The 19,455-nt window shown below is 42.9% G+C and overlaps 1 protein-coding gene across 2 annotated transcripts in view; it reads left to right on the plus strand.

The window, feature by feature from the left end:
* The window catches only part of Arp5 (Actin-related protein 5), a 55,268-nt gene that overhangs the window by 9,333 nt on the left and 26,480 nt on the right, over positions 1-19,455 (plus strand). For both annotated transcript variants that reach the window (XM_055063008.2, XM_055063009.2), the window contains exons 7-14: positions 2,482-2,598; positions 5,442-5,543; positions 5,636-5,716; positions 8,974-9,101; positions 10,530-10,623; positions 15,398-15,458; positions 17,191-17,216; positions 18,436-18,536. In XM_055063008.2, coding sequence (XP_054918983.2) covers positions 2,482-2,598; positions 5,442-5,543; positions 5,636-5,716; positions 8,974-9,101; positions 10,530-10,623; positions 15,398-15,458; positions 17,191-17,216; positions 18,436-18,536 — 710 coding nt within the window. The remainder of the gene's footprint in view (positions 1-2,481; positions 2,599-5,441; positions 5,544-5,635; positions 5,717-8,973; positions 9,102-10,529; positions 10,624-15,397; positions 15,459-17,190; positions 17,217-18,435; positions 18,537-19,455) is intronic.

A 19,455-nucleotide genomic window follows, 5' to 3' on the forward strand; every position in this document is an offset into this window, starting at 1 on the left:
TAATAGCAGAGATAGAAATATTTGAAGTGCCAGGAACCCATGATTTCAGGAGGTGTGCATCACCGCCAACATAGACACTCTCTCCACTTGCCTCTTCTAGCCTCCGCAAGCGAAATTTATCTTGCTACAGCTAAAGGAAGAGGTACTCGAGACAATGCCGAAAAACGGGGAAAACGTGGTCATGGCCATCGACATCAAGGGAGCCTTTGACAACGTGTCCCACGCCGCCATTATGGAGGGGATTAACACCACTAATTGCGGGAAGAAAGTCCATGACTATATCAGAAGCTTCCTAACCGACAGAACAGCGACAGTAGGCCTGGGAGACCTACGGAGTGACGCCTTTCAAACGCCATGCAAGGGCACTCCGCAGGGCTCAGTAATCTCGCCAGTACTCTTCAACATAGCAATGTTCAACCTTACCAAGAAACTTAGCAAGATCCAAGGAATCAGTCACGCAATGTACGCGGACGACATAACGATCTGGACTACTCAAGGCTCACTAGGGGATAAACAAGAGGCACTACAAGAAACTGCCGCCTGCATCGAATACACAAAGCAAAGAGGCCTCAGATGCTCCACGGAGAAATCTGAACTCCTCAGGGTGGGCAGACACCCCACTGATGCCCCCCTCGAAGTAAGGCTAGAAGGACAGAACATTCCGGAACAAAAGATGATTAGAACCCTCGGCATGTGGCTGCAAGGAAGCCGGAAATGCAGCCACACAATCTGCCTGCTAAACAAAGCAGCAGGACAAGTGGGCCGAATGATTAGCAGAGTGGCACACAAGAGATATGGCATGAAAGAGGAGGACACACTCGGGTTGGTCAACAGCCTGATAGTCAGCCGGGTCACATACTCACTGCCGTACCATGCAATCACCAAAACCAAAAAAGAGCAAGTGGAGACCATCCTCCGGAAAGCGTATAAAACAGCTCTCCACCTCCCAAGGAACACATCCAACGACAAACACATGCAACTTGGAATCAGCAACACTTTTGAAGAACTAAGGGAATGCCAGCTCAAGGCACAAGTACGAAGACTCAGCAATACAACAACAGGAAGGGCGCTCCTGACAAAGCTAGGTCGGGAAGTAGAAAAACCACAAAGTAGCAGGGCCACCAATACCAGACCCACTAAGAAAGAAACTACGCACACAACCTATCCCTCGCAACATGGACCCAAACCTCCATGCGAGTAGGAGACAGGCTAGGGCAGAGTTTTACGAAAAGACGATGGGACATCGGGACAATACAGTCTATACCGATGCGTCCCTATACTCACAAGCACACAAAAACAACGCGGCAGCGGTAGTAGTAAATAATCAAGGAGAAATAATCACAGGACTCACGGCCGAGGCGGCTGACATAACCGAGGCAGAGGAAATTGCTGTCGCACTGGCAGCGGAAGAAGGTTATAGAACAGGAATATCCCCCAATATTCTAACAGATTCACAAGAGGTGTGCCGGAGCTATATAAGAGGCAGAATTAGTAACACGGCGCTCACGATCCTCAGCAGAGTTCCAATCGCTGAGGGACAACCCACACATAACATTATCTGGATACCAAGCCACGCAGGGATCAGGGGCAACGAAGGGGCAGACAGCCTAGCTCGAGGGATGACCAGCCGAGCAGGAACATCAACCGCCCCAGAGGGGCCACAGATCAACTGCAGGAACAGCTATTCAGAGCTATTAAACCTCTATAAGGGGCTAAGATATCAATATCCCCCACCACATAAAGCATTAACAAAGGAGGAGGCCGCAGGATGGCGGAGACTGCAAACGGGCTCCTTCCCAAACTTACACATACTAAGTAGGATGTTCCCCACGCAGTATAGCGCAACCTGTCCGTGGTGTGGAGCTAAACCAACATTATACCACATTACATGGGAGTGTACAAGAAACCAGGCATTCCACAAACACAAAACACCAAGTGCGGAGCAATGGGAGAGCTGGCTCACCAGCCGTGAGCTAGAGGCTCAAAGAGCTCCAATAGCGCACGCGTGCGAGGCGGCCCGGCTCAGTGGAGCCCTGGACTAGGGGCCCATCCATGGCTGAAGAGGACCCAAGCTTCAAGAATAAAGACTTCGGCCTCGACCCGCTAAAACCTTAAAAGAGTCAATAAAGTTTTCCATTCCATTCCCAGTCTTCTCCCACACCGGAACCAGGGGATTGCTTGATGAATATGTCACATGCCTCGCCTTCTTTTTTTCTCTCTCTCTTGCATTTTTGCTGAGTGGCGCACTTCCGATGGCAGTCTCGCACGCAGGCTGTTGTGTTTGTCTCGTTTCACACAGTGGACGATTTTGCGCATTGTGCATGAGAACACCTGATAAGCAGTGTAAGCCAGTGCCACAATCACGAGCATACTGGGCCATACTGGGACTTTTTCTTTTTCATCTTGTAACTGTTATTGCTTGTAAAACTACAAATAATTCCTTGACGGTTGCTGGAAAAAGAAAAAAAATGTTACTTGCAGCATCTGGTTCATCAGCACTGTTACGTCGCAGAGAATTACATTGATGAACTGGAAAAGTGGGCAGACATTGACTATTTTGATCAGCACTGTCGACAAGTTCAGCTTCCATACAACATGGTGAGAATATTTGTTTATATCTACTTTCTGTAGTTTCTTTTATTAAAAAAATGTTGGAATTGTTTGCGTTTGAAAGAGTACTGATGCTCATAGATGTGTGAAAGGGGGAGTGACACTTCCTTCTTAACTGGAGGGGGTGGAAATGTGTCTCACAGCAGTTGGTTTCTATATTATTACTCGCATTTAGCTCTTCATCATCCTATTTATGTCCATCATGAATGGTCATAAATTTGCAGAAGGATAAAAATGGGTTGGAGCCACGTACAGCAGGCATTACCGAGTCATCCTGAAAACGAAAAGTCTAAAACCATTGCATTATACTGGTACTTACATATGATGCAGAAACTTAAGCTTAAAAAGAAGTTAAAGGGACCCTGAAATGATTTTTGATGATTTTGTACGAACATACTGAGTTGTTAGGGTAGGTACTTCTGATCATTAAGTGACGCATTTAAGCACTCTGTGTAAAGCGTGTAATTTATTATAAGGTTTTATAAACGTACATCGCTGCCGATCGCAGCGGCACTGCTCCCCCAAGTTTTCAGCCGCTCCCTCCCAATTGACTTGCTTAGCCCAATTGATGTCAGTTAGGTGATCTATCTGAATGGCTACCCAGGGCCACTATCTTTCACACGTTTGAAATGCTGATGTTCGATTTTGCCTCACGCGATTGGCCTAGATTGGCCTAGGTCATGATATCGGTACGGCCTAGTACAAAAGCTGACATTCGATTGTGTCATGTGATTGGTCTAGATTGGCCTGGGTCGCGAAATCGGCGTGACCTAGGCGCCTTCAGAACCGCAAGGTTCTGAAGGCGCCTAGGTCACGCCGATATTGTCCAGTGGTTGCGGCAAATGGTAGTTTTGTTTTCACTCAGTGCAAAGGTGTCGATGAGGAGCACCGTCTACATTGCGATGGTCGGCGACCTGGCGACACTGCGAAAAAATAATCTGGATGTGCGCGCGGTAGTGCAGAGTGTCTCAGATGAAGATGCGCGCTGTGGCCACGCTGTGAAGGAAGTCGCGAAACCTTCGCTGCTGCGAGCGCTAATCAGTCACAAGATGAGAATTGCAGCTTCCGCACTGCTTTTGTGCAAAATAGAAACAGGTTTTGCGGAGAAATTCAGTAAATAAAAGCGTGTTGACATAGAATGCATTTGCTTATTGTTTTCTTGATACCCTCGATAATTCGACATTCGGTTAATTTCGGACATTTTCGGTCCCATGAAATCCGAATTACCGAGGTTTTACTGTATAGCAATAACCAAGTGTATTCTAGTTTGCTGCTGGTGTAAATTTTCATCAGAGGCTTAATCATGAACACGTCTTTTTAAATGTTTAAAATGTTTCACACTTGCTTACAGCAATAGTAGCTCTGTGTTTGTATGGTTAAGCTCTGCACTACCAGGTGGCTGCACTGTGCAGGCTGCTCACGTTTATGCTAAAGACTCCTTATCACAGCGGTGGTAGTCTGGTAGGGCTTTACTTTACGCCTCCGCCCATCCGTCAAAAATGTCTAGCTTCCCTGCAGTTATTGCTGCGACAGAACGCTTGCAACATATGGTGCTCTCGCGGGGAATCGACGGACAGATGGCTAGCAGAGAGGTTGGAGAGGCTTCAGGCACTGGCTCGAAGACAAACGGTAGTAGATGACATGATGTCATATCATGACACAGAGCCAGTGAAGGAGGAGCTTAGCCCCGATCACTTGGCGAATGAGTTGAGGAGAAAAAGCATGGCTAGGGAGGAGGGTAACTTGTAATCGTCCGTAGCTTTCTTAATATGAGATGCTCCACTTAAATTGTGGTGCTTATGTTTTATTGTAGCTGTACCCTATGCGTCCACAAAATTTGTCCAAATCGTTTCAGGGACTCTTCAAGGATAGAAAGAAAAATGTTAGGCATAATGTTAAGAGACAGGAAGACAGTGGTGTGAATTAGAGAGCAAACAGACGTACCGTATTTACCCGCATAATTTGCGCAAATTTTGAAGAGCATGCTCTTAGTGAAGATAAACAATGTTTGAAGGGCTACAGAGGATGCATTGAAAGAGCCAGGCCAGCTCGTTCCATTTAATGTATTTGTGCAATGTTAATGGAAGGGAGAGAGGTAATGTTAAGTAATCGATTAATTTATAGTAGTTGGTCAGGTACCTTCATGGGGCAGTTCTTAGTAACTCTAATCAGTTACATTTTTGAAAGAAGTAATTGTAATCAGCTACTTTTTTCTGTAATGTTTACTAGACTGGTTGGGAGCACCTGATAGCACGTGCACTGTAACAGTGCATTTTGCTGTACGATTTCCCTGTTACGAGCCACGTTGTGTTTATTCGGTGAGGTTGAAGGGTACCCGTGCCTTCTGTTGTCCTTCACCATCATTTTACCCATGACGAACCTCTTATGCCACATGAACACTTGCTCCTATGATAATGTCACTTTGCCGTAAGTATCACAGAGAAGCTCATACATTGTGTGGCTGTCTTGCCGAGCTTCGCACAGAAGTTTACATTTGCACACTGTTCTCAACGTCCCGCACTCTACCAACTAGCCCAAACCATCACCCTTCTAAATCACTCTACAGTCATTCACTGAAGAAATTATCAACGACTAGTGGCAATGAATCTTTCTGCTTCATAATGCCATCCAGCGACTGCCACAGCAGCAAACACAAACAACACACATACCAACATATATTTAAAAGAATCACATCCCTTACTCATACATTCCTCCCGCAACTCTTTTTCTTCTCTTGTATTTAGGCGAAGCTTGGGTCAATCCTCTGTATGCTCTTGACTGCACCTTGCCTGTGTGAATGAAAAAGTGTCGTTGTGTGAACTCTTTTCCAGACTTCCAGTGGTGTTATTGGCTCTGGAGTTGGAAAGATGGACATCTGCTTCAACATTGTAAAGAGAGTACAGGAGTCCATAGCCAAGAAGAAACAAGACACGGTCAGTGTGAATGATGTGCTATGGAAGCACAAGGGTCATTGGCCTTGTGACTGACACTTTCTGTACTTTGTTTATTCTTTGTTTCATTGCAGCTTGCAGATGATGAAGAAAAGCTGCAGCAGCTGATTAGTATTCAGGAGCTGTTGGAATTTGAAGATGAGGCAACCTTTCAGGTCAGAAGTCTTAACAGAAGTATGATGTTAGCAACAGAGATTTATGGGACATGACAGTGCTGCCAGAACTGCACTGTCAGGCCATGTAGTGTTGCATGCCAAGTGTCAAGGCTTGAACATTGTGAAATGCTGCATATTTGTGAATTTCAGTGAAAAAGAAAAAGTAACTATTTTGTGAGCATTAAAAAGTATAGGGGGTGTTTAGGAGGTTTTACCAGCTGTTCAAAATATTTTCATTTACAGCCATGAAAGCTGTGATATCCTATGAAACAAATTGAAAAGTTTAATAAAATGCCTTTCTGCCTCATATTCAGGGATAAAGCTTTCTTCACATTTCACCACGGTCTCTTGCAGTTATTAGAACAAAAGTTGCTCTGAAGAAAGCCTGCTGCTGTTATCTTATGATGCTTCTGCCATGTCTGAATTTCAATGTGAAATCGTGGGGTTACTGATAACCTCTGCCCATAATAGAAATGGTTGTCCATTTATTTGGCAGAGCTTCAGCACGATATAGAAGCAAGAAGAATTTTGGAAACAGCTGCTATCTTAGAAATCATGTTGGAATTGCTGATAAATGGACATCTTTTTGCAAGGGCTCACAGAAAGAGGGCTTACGACTGTGCGAGATGCAGCAAGGACCTGCCTTCAGAGACATCGATTACGAAACCACATCATTTGTTGGCTTAAGCAAAGAATGGTATCGAAGTAGTGCCAAATAGATAAGTTTTCCGAATTCCAGTTGAGGAATTAAAAGAAGGGAACTCGTCCCCCTGTGTGGCGAAGGGACTGGCATGAAAGGCATATGAAGCTTTCACCACTTGATTGATCAAGTGCATTTTTTGGCACTGTCTGCTCAAGTGTATGTAGCGCGAAGCGTGTAATGTTGTGCACAAACAATATTGTCTATAAATCTTTAGGCAACATCTACTTCTGGAGTTAAAAGTAAAAAATCAGACAATGCTTGAAGTATGAAAGTCATTGTTGGAAAGGGGGGGGGGGGGTGGGACCCAATAGTATGTGATGGTTAGGACTATTGCATCATAGAGTAGTATAAAAAAATTTTTAGATGACTGACAAAACATTCAGTACACTTGAGATTGAATGATCCTGCAGTATTTCTTATGTTCGCATTGCTATTCCAGTTATGTACTAGGTTTTAGCACACAAACAATATTTTCCCTGGAAATTTAACATTTATTAAGTGGAATTTGTTTTAATTGGATTAATAACATTGATTTATGACTACTTCTATATAAATCTTAAACTCGTGACTGTAAGATTAGTGAGCATGGTTTCATGAGAGAGCATTGCATAATTATTTGTAGTAATTAATTTCAGGAACAGTGAAGCTGATATCATAACAGAAGCAGTTTTTCGTTCCTGTAGAGGAGGGGGCAAGGATACAGATCACGGAGAAAGAATAGTTTAGGAGGTGCAACTCGGCCCCTTCCTGCATCCTCATAATTTCATGCAGGAGTGTGGCACCAGCACCACCTACTGAATGGCGACCAAACTGTGCCACGCCAGACACCTGATGTATGGTCATGTGACGGTTCGTCAAAGCGATGTAGCGTAACCATGGGACGCGGGAAGTGTGGGACGTGCTCTTGTCATCTGCTCTCGCACAGCTGCTTGATGCCAGAGTGCCGCCCTTTTATTAGGTAGCTATCAGGCACGTACCCAGGATTTTTTTCTGGGGGGGTGGCTCAACCCAAGGTAACTTTTCTATGCAAATGGGGGGGGTAAATGTTAATAACACCCGCCATTCGCCATAAAGACGCCTGGCCTTCACACCCCAGGAGGTGCCGGTAACTACCGCCAACCGGAAGGATTGAAAAAGGCAGCAAAATGTTGACCGCCAAATAGCTGTGAAGTCTCAACATTGATTTGGCGGTGTTTAGGAATGTGTGTGAGGAGTGGTGGCGGGGTGGGGTGGGGGTGGGGGGGAGTATGCTGCTTAATTTTGAGGGGGGGGGGTCCGGGCTACCCCGGGCTCCCCCCTGGGTACGTGCCTGGTAGCTATAGCTCAAGTACAATAGCTCATAACGATACTTGTAACGAGTACTGTTCACGTTCACTAGTTTGGCGCTGCTTTCACCAATAATTTTGGGAATCTTCCGGCCCTCTCTTGGTTTCTTTGCTGATCACAAGTCAGGTGAAACTTGTGGAAAATAGGCAAGGTACCACCCCAGAGAGCAACGAAGACTTTTTCTACTGGTCAAGGATGACTGCACCTCCAAGCCCGGTGTAGTATTTACGCCTGCTGATGATTCCATTGGGGAAATGATTTTTGCACACGTAGTCACTTGTTAGTTCTCAGTCCTCTCATACAATAGCTCTCACCATTCTTGCAGGCGTTGAGGATTGTTTGGCGCTTTGAAAGCTTGAACATTCTCCGCACAGGACCCACATCTGCTGTTACACTTTGGGATAAAGCATGGGTGCCCCATTGTCGATTATTAGACGATGTTGCATAGTGAACACTTCCATCGTAGAGGAGCTGCAGAACTTGGGAAGTGATGATTGTGACTGCTCGAAGCAAGTAGCAGACTCCGTTCTGCTCTGCTGGTCGGTCTGTTCATTTCTGCTCAAATGTGCTGCAGGAATATTAAATTTTGTTTCCCCGTGCAGTAGCTGTGTATCACATACTCTGATCAGCTTTTCTTATGGTGCATGTTAATAAACTAGAACAAATTCTTGTCTTTTGTTAGGTCTAAAAATTTGAAAAGCACCAAGCGCAGTTTTCCATACACACCTGGCGATGAATGCAGATTGTCTGCTCTTTCAAGTGTGCTAGTTTCTTGCTCTCATTAATGCATAAAAAGCATGTGATTCTAAATATAATTCTTCCAACAAATATTGTTCCTAAAACGGTCTACGGGTTTTTTTATTCCTTGAGCGCAAACCCTGCTGGCTGGCGTAAAGCTTTATTGGCGGCATCCGACAACCTAGTGCAAGCGGCTGGGCACAGTCGGAGACCGCGGCCGTATGCGCTTTGCTCTGACCATGAGGGACAAGAGTAATTCCTTACGGCACCACGAGGGGTGCGGCACGTGCGTTGGCCAACCCACAATATCACATCTGAAGCTTCATGCCTCCTCTTAACCCAGTGCGACCTTATCACTACTTGCACTCACGCTGGCGCCGGCCCATAGTTTTGCCTCCTCTTATTCGTTCTCCATGGTGCACACTAATTAGTATTATTTTAGTTATGCTTTCTGGCACCTAGAACTCATTTATGATGTTTACCTTTGCAGAGGACATTACAAGAGTTGGGATTTTCCAGCATTGAAGAGCTTAGCTTGGTAATCAATGAGTTACGGCGACAAGTCCAGCAAGTGAAGAATTCACTTGCCAGTGGAAGCAATACAGAGCCCGATCTCATGGGAAGTCTCTTATTCTGCCTTTAAAAAAAAAATTTCTTTGTTGCGCACTTTAAGTTATTTTCTGCTTAGATTGTGCGAGCAATGGCATAATTGGAAAGGAAGCCATTGTAGTGTCTCTCATCACATCCATTGCCCTCAGTGGCTAATCCTGGTTATACAGGGTGTCCCAACTATCTTGCAGCAATATTTAAAAATACACAAATGCCACATAGCTGGACAGAACCAAGGTAATGTTGTTTGCCGTCGCTCGCTGATAGTAAGATTATTTTTGCATTCGGCCTAATTACATAATTAGTCTTCATTAATAAATCAGCTCAAATATTATAATTAGATGTAAAATGTCAATAAAAAGATTGTAGAGCAGCATGGTAAACTCCCGATACAGCTTTCCGGTGCTCAATACATGGTACATAAATGTGTTTTTCCGAATGTGAAAGAAGCCTACGAATACACACGGAGTGCTTCGAGTGGCCAGTTGTGCATGAATTTTATGTGTATTCGCAGGCTTCTTTCACGCTTGGAAAAATACTTTTATGTAGCATTCATTGAGCAACAGAAGGCTGTATTGGGAGTTTTTCATGTTGCTCTACAATTTTCTCATTGACACTTATCATCTAATTAGAATACTTGAGAAGTTGATTAGTTAATCAAGACTAATTATGTAATTAGGTGGAATGCAAAAATTAATCTGAGTATCTCCAAGCAACGACAAACAACATTACCTTAGTTCTGTCCAGCTACGGGGCATTTTTATATATTTTTAAATCTTGGTGTGTGATTGTTGGCACACCCTGTAGAACTGTGGTGCAGCTGTGTCGGCGCCAGTGATGAAAGGTGATGGCTCCTTATTTTATTTTAGGGGAAGACATGACCCTATTCTTGACCAGACATTATGACTGGAAACTTCGTTTGGGGCAGTGTTTCTCAAAATGTGACGCTTGGCCAGTATTGCCTTATTCTCAAGAAAGACCTTGGCACTGGCGTTAGAGGCACATATGTACTGTGATTAACTGCTGGCTGTTGCTGGCACATGATGGCAACTATCATCATCATGTTGCTAAAGACTATTATAACTTACACCTGCCCACCAAATTTGTTGAAATATGGATGTTGTAAAAAAGCTGAAATGCTTGAAGGGTGAAGCATGCAGCCGGGAGTGATTCAGTTCGTAGCCCAACTCTCTTGTCCAGAAAGTACTTAACTGCACTCTGTATGCTTAGGCTGCAAAGCACTTGAGCTTTTTTACTTATGTGCACAGGCATTCATTTCATTTGTTACTGCCGGCTCCTTTCCTTAAATAACTGTTTATTGGGTTTCTCCTTTTTTGGAAAACATCACTTTTCTTTTTAACATGCCTAAACTTGAAGTTGGCTGTAATTGTAAAGTAAGCGTGCCATATTTGAATAATTTTATGCATTTGTATTACAGGAGAGTGCATTAAAACGATCTTGTTCAGATCTGGACCCTCGTTTCTTCACAGAACCTGATGCTTGGATATCAGCTGTTAGGAAGAGAAGGGAGGTGAGGACATTTTGAGCGGTATTCAGTTTCCTTCTTTTTAGTAAGGGAAAGAGGAGGAAAGAGGCATTTAGCTGGGGGGGTATTCTGTAAGAGTTCACCTAGTGGACTGTCCATTTCCGCCGCTGCTGATTGGATGCAGCTGTATGAGGGAGGAGGAGACGAGCGGCCCCAGCCAATCGGTAGCGGCCGAAATGGACATTCCTCTAGGTGGACTCCTACAGAATACCTCCCCTGGAGTTTGTCACATTCTAGAAAAAAAAAATGAAATTCTGTGGTTTTACGTGCCAAAATCATAATACGACTATAATACACGTCATAGTGGGGGCTTCGAATTGAGTTGACCCTCTGGGGTTATTTATCGTGGTCTTAAATCTAAGTACATGAATGTTCTTGCACTCCACCCCCAACGGAATGTGGCCACTGTAGCTGGAATCGAGCCTGCATTCTCGAGCTCAATAGCGCAACACCGTAGTCACTGAGCTACCAGAGCGGTCTTTATCGCATTCTACTACTATTTGGCATAGAATGCCAAAGCCTGCTTTCGAATTTATCAACATTTACTTTGTTTCTATTATAGCCAGCAGCCACACTGATGCGCTTTAACATTTAGGAGTAGAAATTTTGCATTTGACATAAACATAACCATATATTGTCTCTGAAGGTAACTGCTTAGTCTATTTAAAAAGGCCCTGCAACACTTTTATATCTTTTAAGTTCACTTCCCCACTTGCTAGACATTGCTGTTGTGAAATTTGAGCTGTACACGCAGTATCTCTTTTTATTTTAAAAACTTTGGAAAAAACATTTTGCACTTACTGCTGCTTTGTTTATATTCAAATTTCACTGCAAGATCACAGTTTGTAGTCCACATTGTTCAATATAACACCTTTCGTCCATGCTTGCTCGATCGATCCAGTAATGGATAAAAAAAAATAGGAGTGTGCAAATACTCAAATATTACCAAGTCGAATAGTGAATGCTTGAATAAATCGATTCACGAATAAAACATTTACTGTTAGATTTTTCTAATATTCAGCATATTTAGTGTAGAGACCAATGCAGCGCCACATATTGCTTTTGCTGCGATGCTTCTCATGCTGGATGCCCTGCAAGTGATCACCTCACTTCGTTGCTTTTGGTATAAAACGAGTGCCTACCTCATTTATCTTTCTAGGTTGTTTTGTAGCATCAGTATTTTAGTGGGAGGCCTTCACATTGAGCGGCTGGTGAATTGTAAGAAAAGGTCTCACTGTGTAAAGGCCATGTTGCATTGTAACTGGTTTTGGCATGTCATGTCAGTCTTTCTTGACATTAATGAAATGACTGAGTGCATCAGACGCCACAAGCTTGAGAATCGGAGGGTTCACATAGGTGTCCTTGGTTGCCCTTTCCAACTCGTACTATCGAAGCACTTATTCAGGGCAAGACAATGTTCGACAGAGTGCTAATATCTATAATTGTTTCCTTCCAGTGTTGAGACTTATTCCAGAATACCGTAGGCACTTTCCACATTAATTATTAATTGTCAACACACTTGCTGAAATGCTTCTGTTGTTGGGTCCTTTGCACACAGCGACTTTCGTGTATTGATTCCTGACAAAGTTTCATTTACCTCACCCTTGCACTCTGATCTTTGCCATACTGTAGCTACTAGCATAAATAAGAAAACTACAATGTATAAACACCACAAAGAGAGGCAATTTGCTATTCACTTAATGCACAAAATGCCAAGATAGTGTAAATAACATGGTTTAAGTCCACTGGGACAAGTTCACTGATGGTATTGGAACTAGGCAAAGGTTTCTCAACAGTTCAGCTTATCAGATAATTCATCTTAACAGAGTTAAAGTCTGCGCAGCCATGAGGTAAGAGATTGGCTCAGTTCTTTAATAGCTGTAAAGCTACAACTTATTAGTTAAAGAAAACTTCATTGTGACCCAGTGTTCAAACCTATGACTATTACTGACGAAGCCGAGTTTTCTTAAATGTTAGTGCTCCACATGGAGTGTTCCTCATTTCTGTGAAGGCCCCAACTGATGCATTCAGTCAACAATGTCCCACTTGTTTAGCAGTATAGTGTTGAATCACAGTTTAGATTTAAAGATACTTTCTCATGTCACAAATGCTCGTTGGCAGTCTCTTCAGATGAGACCTACGGGAATGTGAGGTGCAGAATACATTGCTGTGCCATATTTTCCAGCGTTTTGCAGTGTTGGCTCTATTAATAGGTGCTTCCTGTACATTCTTGCAGGGTCAGCAAGCAACATATAAGCAGGAATATACACAAGCTTCTTCAAACTAAGAGCAACAGCCAAATAAAGCATTGCCTTTCTGATCAACTCTCATGACCAGCAAAATATATTTCAAGTTTAGTGAAAGCATAGTGCCAAAGACATGATGCATGGTTCTAAATGTAATCATGCCCACTTCTATCACACCATCATCAGTTTTCACAGATGCTGGTGTGTTTTCGCACTGTCATGCATTTCTACTGCAACTAGAATAAATGGCAAAAAAGACACATCTCGTTAAGAGACAGGAAGAGAGTGTTGTGGATCAGATAGCAAACGTCAATAAACGATGTTCTAAATGACATGAAGAGAAAAGAATGGAGCTGGACAGGTCATGTAATGCGTAGGTTAGATAACCGGTGGGCCATTAGGGTTATCGAATGGGTGCCAAGAGAAGGGAACTGCAGTCGGGGACGGCAAAAGACTAGGTGGGGCGATGAAATTGGGAAATTCACAGGCGCTAGTTGAAATTAGTTGGCGCAGGACAGGGGTAATTAGAGATCGCAGGGAGAGGCCTTTGTCGTGTAGTGGACATAAAGTAGGCTCATGATGATATTTACTTGTCAGCTCAAAGGCACCTAGAGGCACTAATGCCATTCAGAAGCTCCTATCTCTTGTGGCAAGTGCTTACCTTTGACCCATTCTCATGACAACAGTGACAGTGTATCATTATAATTTGTAAATGTTGACAGGGGAGCCTGAAGTCCTGTGATTGACAGCAGCAAGAGGCCATGTGGATCTTGAGAAACTTGATGTGTGTGCCCGAGCACAGCTGAAGGTTGAATCAATAGAATAGAATAGAATTTTATTTTCCAGCCTAGTCTATAGGCCTGTGCGACAGCACACTATGTCAGACATATTTTGTGCACATCACAAAAATGAAAAAAAGTAAACAAAGTAAAAAAGCACAATAAAAACAATATCGAGAATACAGAGCACTGTTATACAGCAAAGGCATAACATTAATGGTTAAAATAAAATTACACAGTCAAATGCAAACAGAGTCATACAAATCACATAAAGAGGTTACTGATTGGAACATAAAATCATTTGTTTTTGTAATTGCATTGTTGGGCAGGGTGAACCAACATCAGGATAGAATGTACGAAGACCTGCTCGTTCTTTTTTCTTTTTTGGTGATGTAGAAAAATTTTTAAATGTTCTCGCAAACAAAAATGTTCACACAGTTAAGCTCAGCATGCACAACTTGGTGCACAAATGTCATGTCTGGTTGCGGCATTCATACTGAATGCGACAGAAGGCTGTGTATGTATACAAGGCACATGCCTAAAAGGAACTTAGTACATAAGCCTGTCTTTGACTCTGGTATCAGGCTCTCTCAAGGATTTCTTTAGTGCAAAAGAGAAATGGTGACAAATTAATTTGGTGAATGATGAAAAGCTTGGAAGCTTCTCCCACTTTTAAAAATTTAATCTGCTAAACCAACCAATTCATGAAGTCCTGTCAGGGTCAAAGTGAAAGTTCACTGTACTGGTAACTGGTAGAATGTTGCTATTTGGTTGTGACCAAGTCTTTTTCATTAATTTACTTGAATATGATGGACAGTCATTGTCGGGCACCTTGTGAAATGTTACAAAGTTAAATACTTAAATTTGTTTAGTATGGCATTTTGATTATTTGAACGATGTGGAAACACAGGACAATAGGCAGAGTTGATGACGCACAGTGTGGACTTGTAAAAGTTTTGCAAGATTGTACTGTGTGTCATCTACTCTGCCAATTTGTCCTGTGTTCCTGCACTTAAATTAAAATTGTGAGATCTCATTATTGTGATAGAAATTATATGGACACTCCAGGTGAATTTCTGCTGTCGGCATCCCTGTGATAGCCATATAAAGGCCAAGTACGATAACATCGTGGCCATGTGCCGTATGCTGTAGCTGCGAGCGTAAGCTTTCGAGGATGAGCTGACAAGAATGGTTGCCTTGATGGAGGCAATCTGTGCTGGGTTCAAAGGCTAGTCAGCCGAAGATAGCTGATGGCTTCATATGCGCTGTGTTCTCTCATGCCTTGTTTGCGTTGAAGCGAGAGCCAGCATGAAAGGGAGTTCACTTGCCGCCGTTGCTGCTCTTGATGGTGCCAGAGTTCTGACAGCGAATGTCCGCGGTCATCGAGTGATATGTGTCTGGTGTTTGCGTGACAATGTGCTTGTTAATTTAGTTAGTAAGCGAATGTTTACAGCAGCTTATGCAGCTGATAAAACAACTAAGGTTACTTTGTGTAGCTGTCTAATAATAATCTATCGCAATCAATGCTTCGCCTGTCGGGTGAAACAGTGACATTTATTCATGTGCGTTAGCTACATTAGCTACATTGTTTCTCGAGCCAGGGTTCAGCTGTTTTAATCATTTAGTCACATCTGTGCAATGCTTTAAAGCAGTGACCTCTACTCAGGAAAGAGTGTACTCTGTATGACAGTCTTGGCACATTTTTGGTAATGTTTTGTGCTCTGCTATTTGCAGGAACTAAAAGAAAAGAAGATGCTGCAGCAGCAAAGGTTTCTGGAGCGAGCACACAATGCTGGTAATATAGGAAAGTCTATACCTTTTAGGTAAACTGTATGGTGTGGTGCATGGTGTAGTGTGTACAGGTTTACTTTTCTAGAACTAGGTACTTTGCTGTCACAAACATCACAGACAGGGGCTGAAGGTAGAGCTGTCTGTGTAATTCATTTTATCTTTTCAGGGAATGAAGCGTTGGGTGCTCTTAGAAGGCTAAATGGTCCCTCAGGGCCCAATTGAAAAGTGGAATTTGCAAAAAGAAATCAAAAGTTCACAAAAAAGCATTTCTACTGCTTTCAGATATGCAGTATAAGTTGACTAGGATTTCCTGACAAAATTCATCACTTGTGCTCATAAAAAAAATTCAGTTATTCATGCTGCTTTATGAGCACATTATTATGTGACACGTAATGTGGTGTGCTTGAGTTCTTGTGTTTCTTGCGTGAGCATGAATGTTCGGTATAGGATATTCCAAAACATTTGGCTTTGCTTTAAAACCAAAGGATATGATCACTTGTGGCGTGCAAATATAGTAATTATTGACTAAATTGGGAACTGATGGTGCAAGCTATGTTTACGATAAGAGGGTCACAATCTGTGCACAGCCTCTCTTGAATGTAGAAGGTGGTGAGGTGCACACAAAAAGTGTGCATACATCATCCGCTATTACAGCAAAAACAGTCAACATGAAATTATCTGCTGTGCGGGACAGCTGGTCCATTTCCATCCTGGCTATGATGCCACAGTGCTGAGACAGCTACTAAGTGTTAACGTCTTGGAAATCATTTTCGACATATTTTACTCACTCTCAATTTAGCTTGGTCACAAGTCTATCCACATCCAGTAAAGTTCTGAACATAACTTTTTCCACATACATTATTTCTGGCATACCCAATGCGTCATTCAGAAGGTGCCAAGTTCACTCAACACACAAAGTTAGGTAAACTTGCTTTCAGAGAAATTAATCCAGCTTATGTTCAACCATGAGAAAGGCTCTGCACATTTTCTGCTCTTATAGCAGATGTTTTTGCATACTGCAAGAAATTGCCAAAAATAGTACAGAAAGAATAGAGGCAAGTCTTTTCAGTGACAATTTAGTCAGTGTTCAGGATGTTAGTGTGTTCTCATTCTGAGTGCAGTTTAGACATTGCATTGTTTAAGCATTGGGCTGTACAGTCTGTTAACCACTAATACAAATGTTCAACCACAAATATAAGATTGATTGGCCAGCCAAGGCTTCTATTGCTGTTAGTGATGGTAGTTAAAGGTTAAGCTAGCATCACTCAGGAATGCAGAGATAGGAGTAAAGTGAGAACATGCATTAATCGGTCATCAATTTGCCATAAATTAATTGCCTCTGGAGAAATTGCAGGCATGTGCACACACCCATGCATCTAAAGTCTTTTGTGCAGTTGCTAGAGCTCTTCTCATCGAGCTTGCCAGTATTTGTGCATTGGTGTGGCACCTGCAAGCACTTGCCTGTAGTGAGGCAGAGCTTTATTTAAACTTGCTTCTGATGTTTGCCAGTAGCTCCAACATACAAGAGTTGACACGTCAGTGATGAATGTGGCAGCCTTTCTACTTTTGCAACAGGCTGTATTCTGTATTCTTGTGGGCTATTTATTTGATAACAGCATCGACTATTGACTTAACAGTGGACAACTGTATCTGCATGTCTCTGATGGGGATATTTATTCTTGAAATTTAGGTTGGTACAGGTGTGCATAAGGTATGTTTCATTTCTTTTTTTTCAGGACAGAAAGGAAAGTCAAGGAAAAGGGTGAGTGTCAAAATTCTGTAATGCGCGATATTGTTTTTACCTGTTATTTATCTTTGTTTTTGTTTTACAGTCAATTCCCGTTAATTTGACCCTGCTGGGGCCGACGAAACTAGTCGAATTATCCGATGGTTTAATGAAACAAAAGACAGAAAGAATGCCATTTAGTTGGCACTAGTTGCCTGTAAAGTTATCATTGCCACAATGCAGAAGTATTATGCTGTGAAGCATACCAAGTGGGGAAACGTGCCACTGTCACGGGACGTAACGTGTTACTTAATTTGCACACGCATGTCCCCAGTGACATTATGAGTGCTCAGACGCCTGAAAAGTATTGGTTAGTCTTGAGAGCTTTAGATTGACTCCCGCTCCTTTATTGGCCCTAAACTTCCCCTTGACTTTCAGTTTTTTTATGTTACCGCCTTACTTTTTGCTAGCGTTCTCAAAACATAGCAGAAGGTTGCATGTCCTTCAGTAAACTTGTTTTCTGTTTGGTTTTCCTGTCATTGTAGCATTTCTTGCAGTTTCTATAAGTGTTCATCTTGGTACGCTCTCAAGCACTCCAAAGGACAATGAAGACAGGCCGAAGCAAAAGCAAAACTAACGGGGCTGCGGCCCCCAATGTTGTGGGCTGGTTTGCATCGTCATTGCTCTCAGAGTCAAAGGCCGACAAAAAGGCAGCTTCCTCAGACTTTCTGCTCCTCGATCCACCAATAAAATTAGCCGCTGCAGATGGTTTTTCTTTTTCTGCAATTTTTGGTTAATTGAGGAATGCAAACTAGGCCCCGTTAACGGTCTCATATACAATACATGCATAGTGGGTGAAATGAGAGCTGAAATCGCCACAAGAACGCCAGAAACAGTCCTGAATAGTTGCCAGTTTGCTTATTTAGTGTTTAGGGTCTCGTTCAGCGGCCAGAGATGGTGTATGCACGTGTGTCTAATTAAGGAATGCATACTATGCCCCGTGACAGTGGCCCCTTTCCATTCTTAGTATGCTTCACCGCGGAACACGGCTCTATTGTGGCTTAAACAGTCAAGTTCAAATAGTCTGGCGAAGGCCAATTTTGAGATCGAAATATCAAAAGTTTGGGCCCATAGAAATGTATGTGCGCCCTGCCTGGGCCTTCAGTCGGGATTGAATTAACGGGATCAAAATAACAGAAGTCTACTGTATTTTGTTTTTTGGAGTATCTTTACACACATGTATTTCAATTTTTAGGAGTCCCAGTTTTCGGACAGTGAGCTTGACGATGCTGATTATGCCGAGGAAGGAGAAGAGATGGAAGAGATTATTGCAGAGTTTGAAAGGGAGTTCAAAAAGTAAGTCCTCACCATTCTACTAATTGTAGAGCTCAGCTTGGGTGTCAAGTGGGGTTATTGTATGAGGCATGTTTGTTTGCATGTAGCACGAATTATCCACAACTGCCAAGCTACAACACGATAATGTGATGAGAACTGAACAGAGGAGGAGGAAGAATAAACTTTATTTATAAAGATGAGCTGACAATGGAGTAGTCCGAGCTGGGCGGCGTCCCTAGTCCAGGATGCCGTGGGTCTGAGCCGATAGCTTGGCCCTGCTCACCAGACAATGCTGGTCTTCAGGACTTGGGCTTGTGACCTGGGCCTCCCACTGCTCAATGGTTGGTCCGGTTATGTGTGTTACAGTGCGAAGCGAGACAGGGGACACAGGAAAAAACGAGGACAAGTGCTTATTTCCAACTGAAATTTTATTCTTTTATTTTAATTTTATTTTTATTACACTGCCTAAATTGGAAAACCAACTAGCCCAAACCATCACCCTTCTAGGTTATGTGTGGTATTGATGGATTGTGCCTACACTTCCATATGTGGTAGAAGGTATTGGGCACAGAGCAGAAGGCATACTAGTAAGTGTAGCTCGTAGGATACATGGCGTGCAGCAGGGTGCCGTGTCATTATGTGCTGGTCTGTATTTTGCAGAAGATCGCCGCCTCATCTCTAGTCAGCTTGGGATGTGGGGGAAACTAAAAATCGTAGTGCCAGAGAATTGGAGCCATAGTACAAGGAGAAGGGCATGGTGAACAAATACAAATGCAGTGCCGGATTATGTCCATGGTGATTAGAAAGCTACAGCGGGAGATTTCCAAGTCCGCTTGTACAGAACCGTTATAGTATTTACAGTTAAACCTCGATATAATGAAGTCACTGAAACCAACACTTTGCTTCATTATAACGAAATTTCATTGTATTGAAATTCAAC

Source organism: Dermacentor andersoni, chromosome 1 (genome assembly GCF_023375885.2).
Source record: "Dermacentor andersoni chromosome 1, qqDerAnde1_hic_scaffold, whole genome shotgun sequence".
Lineage (NCBI taxonomy): Eukaryota > Metazoa > Arthropoda > Arachnida > Ixodida > Ixodidae > Dermacentor > Dermacentor andersoni.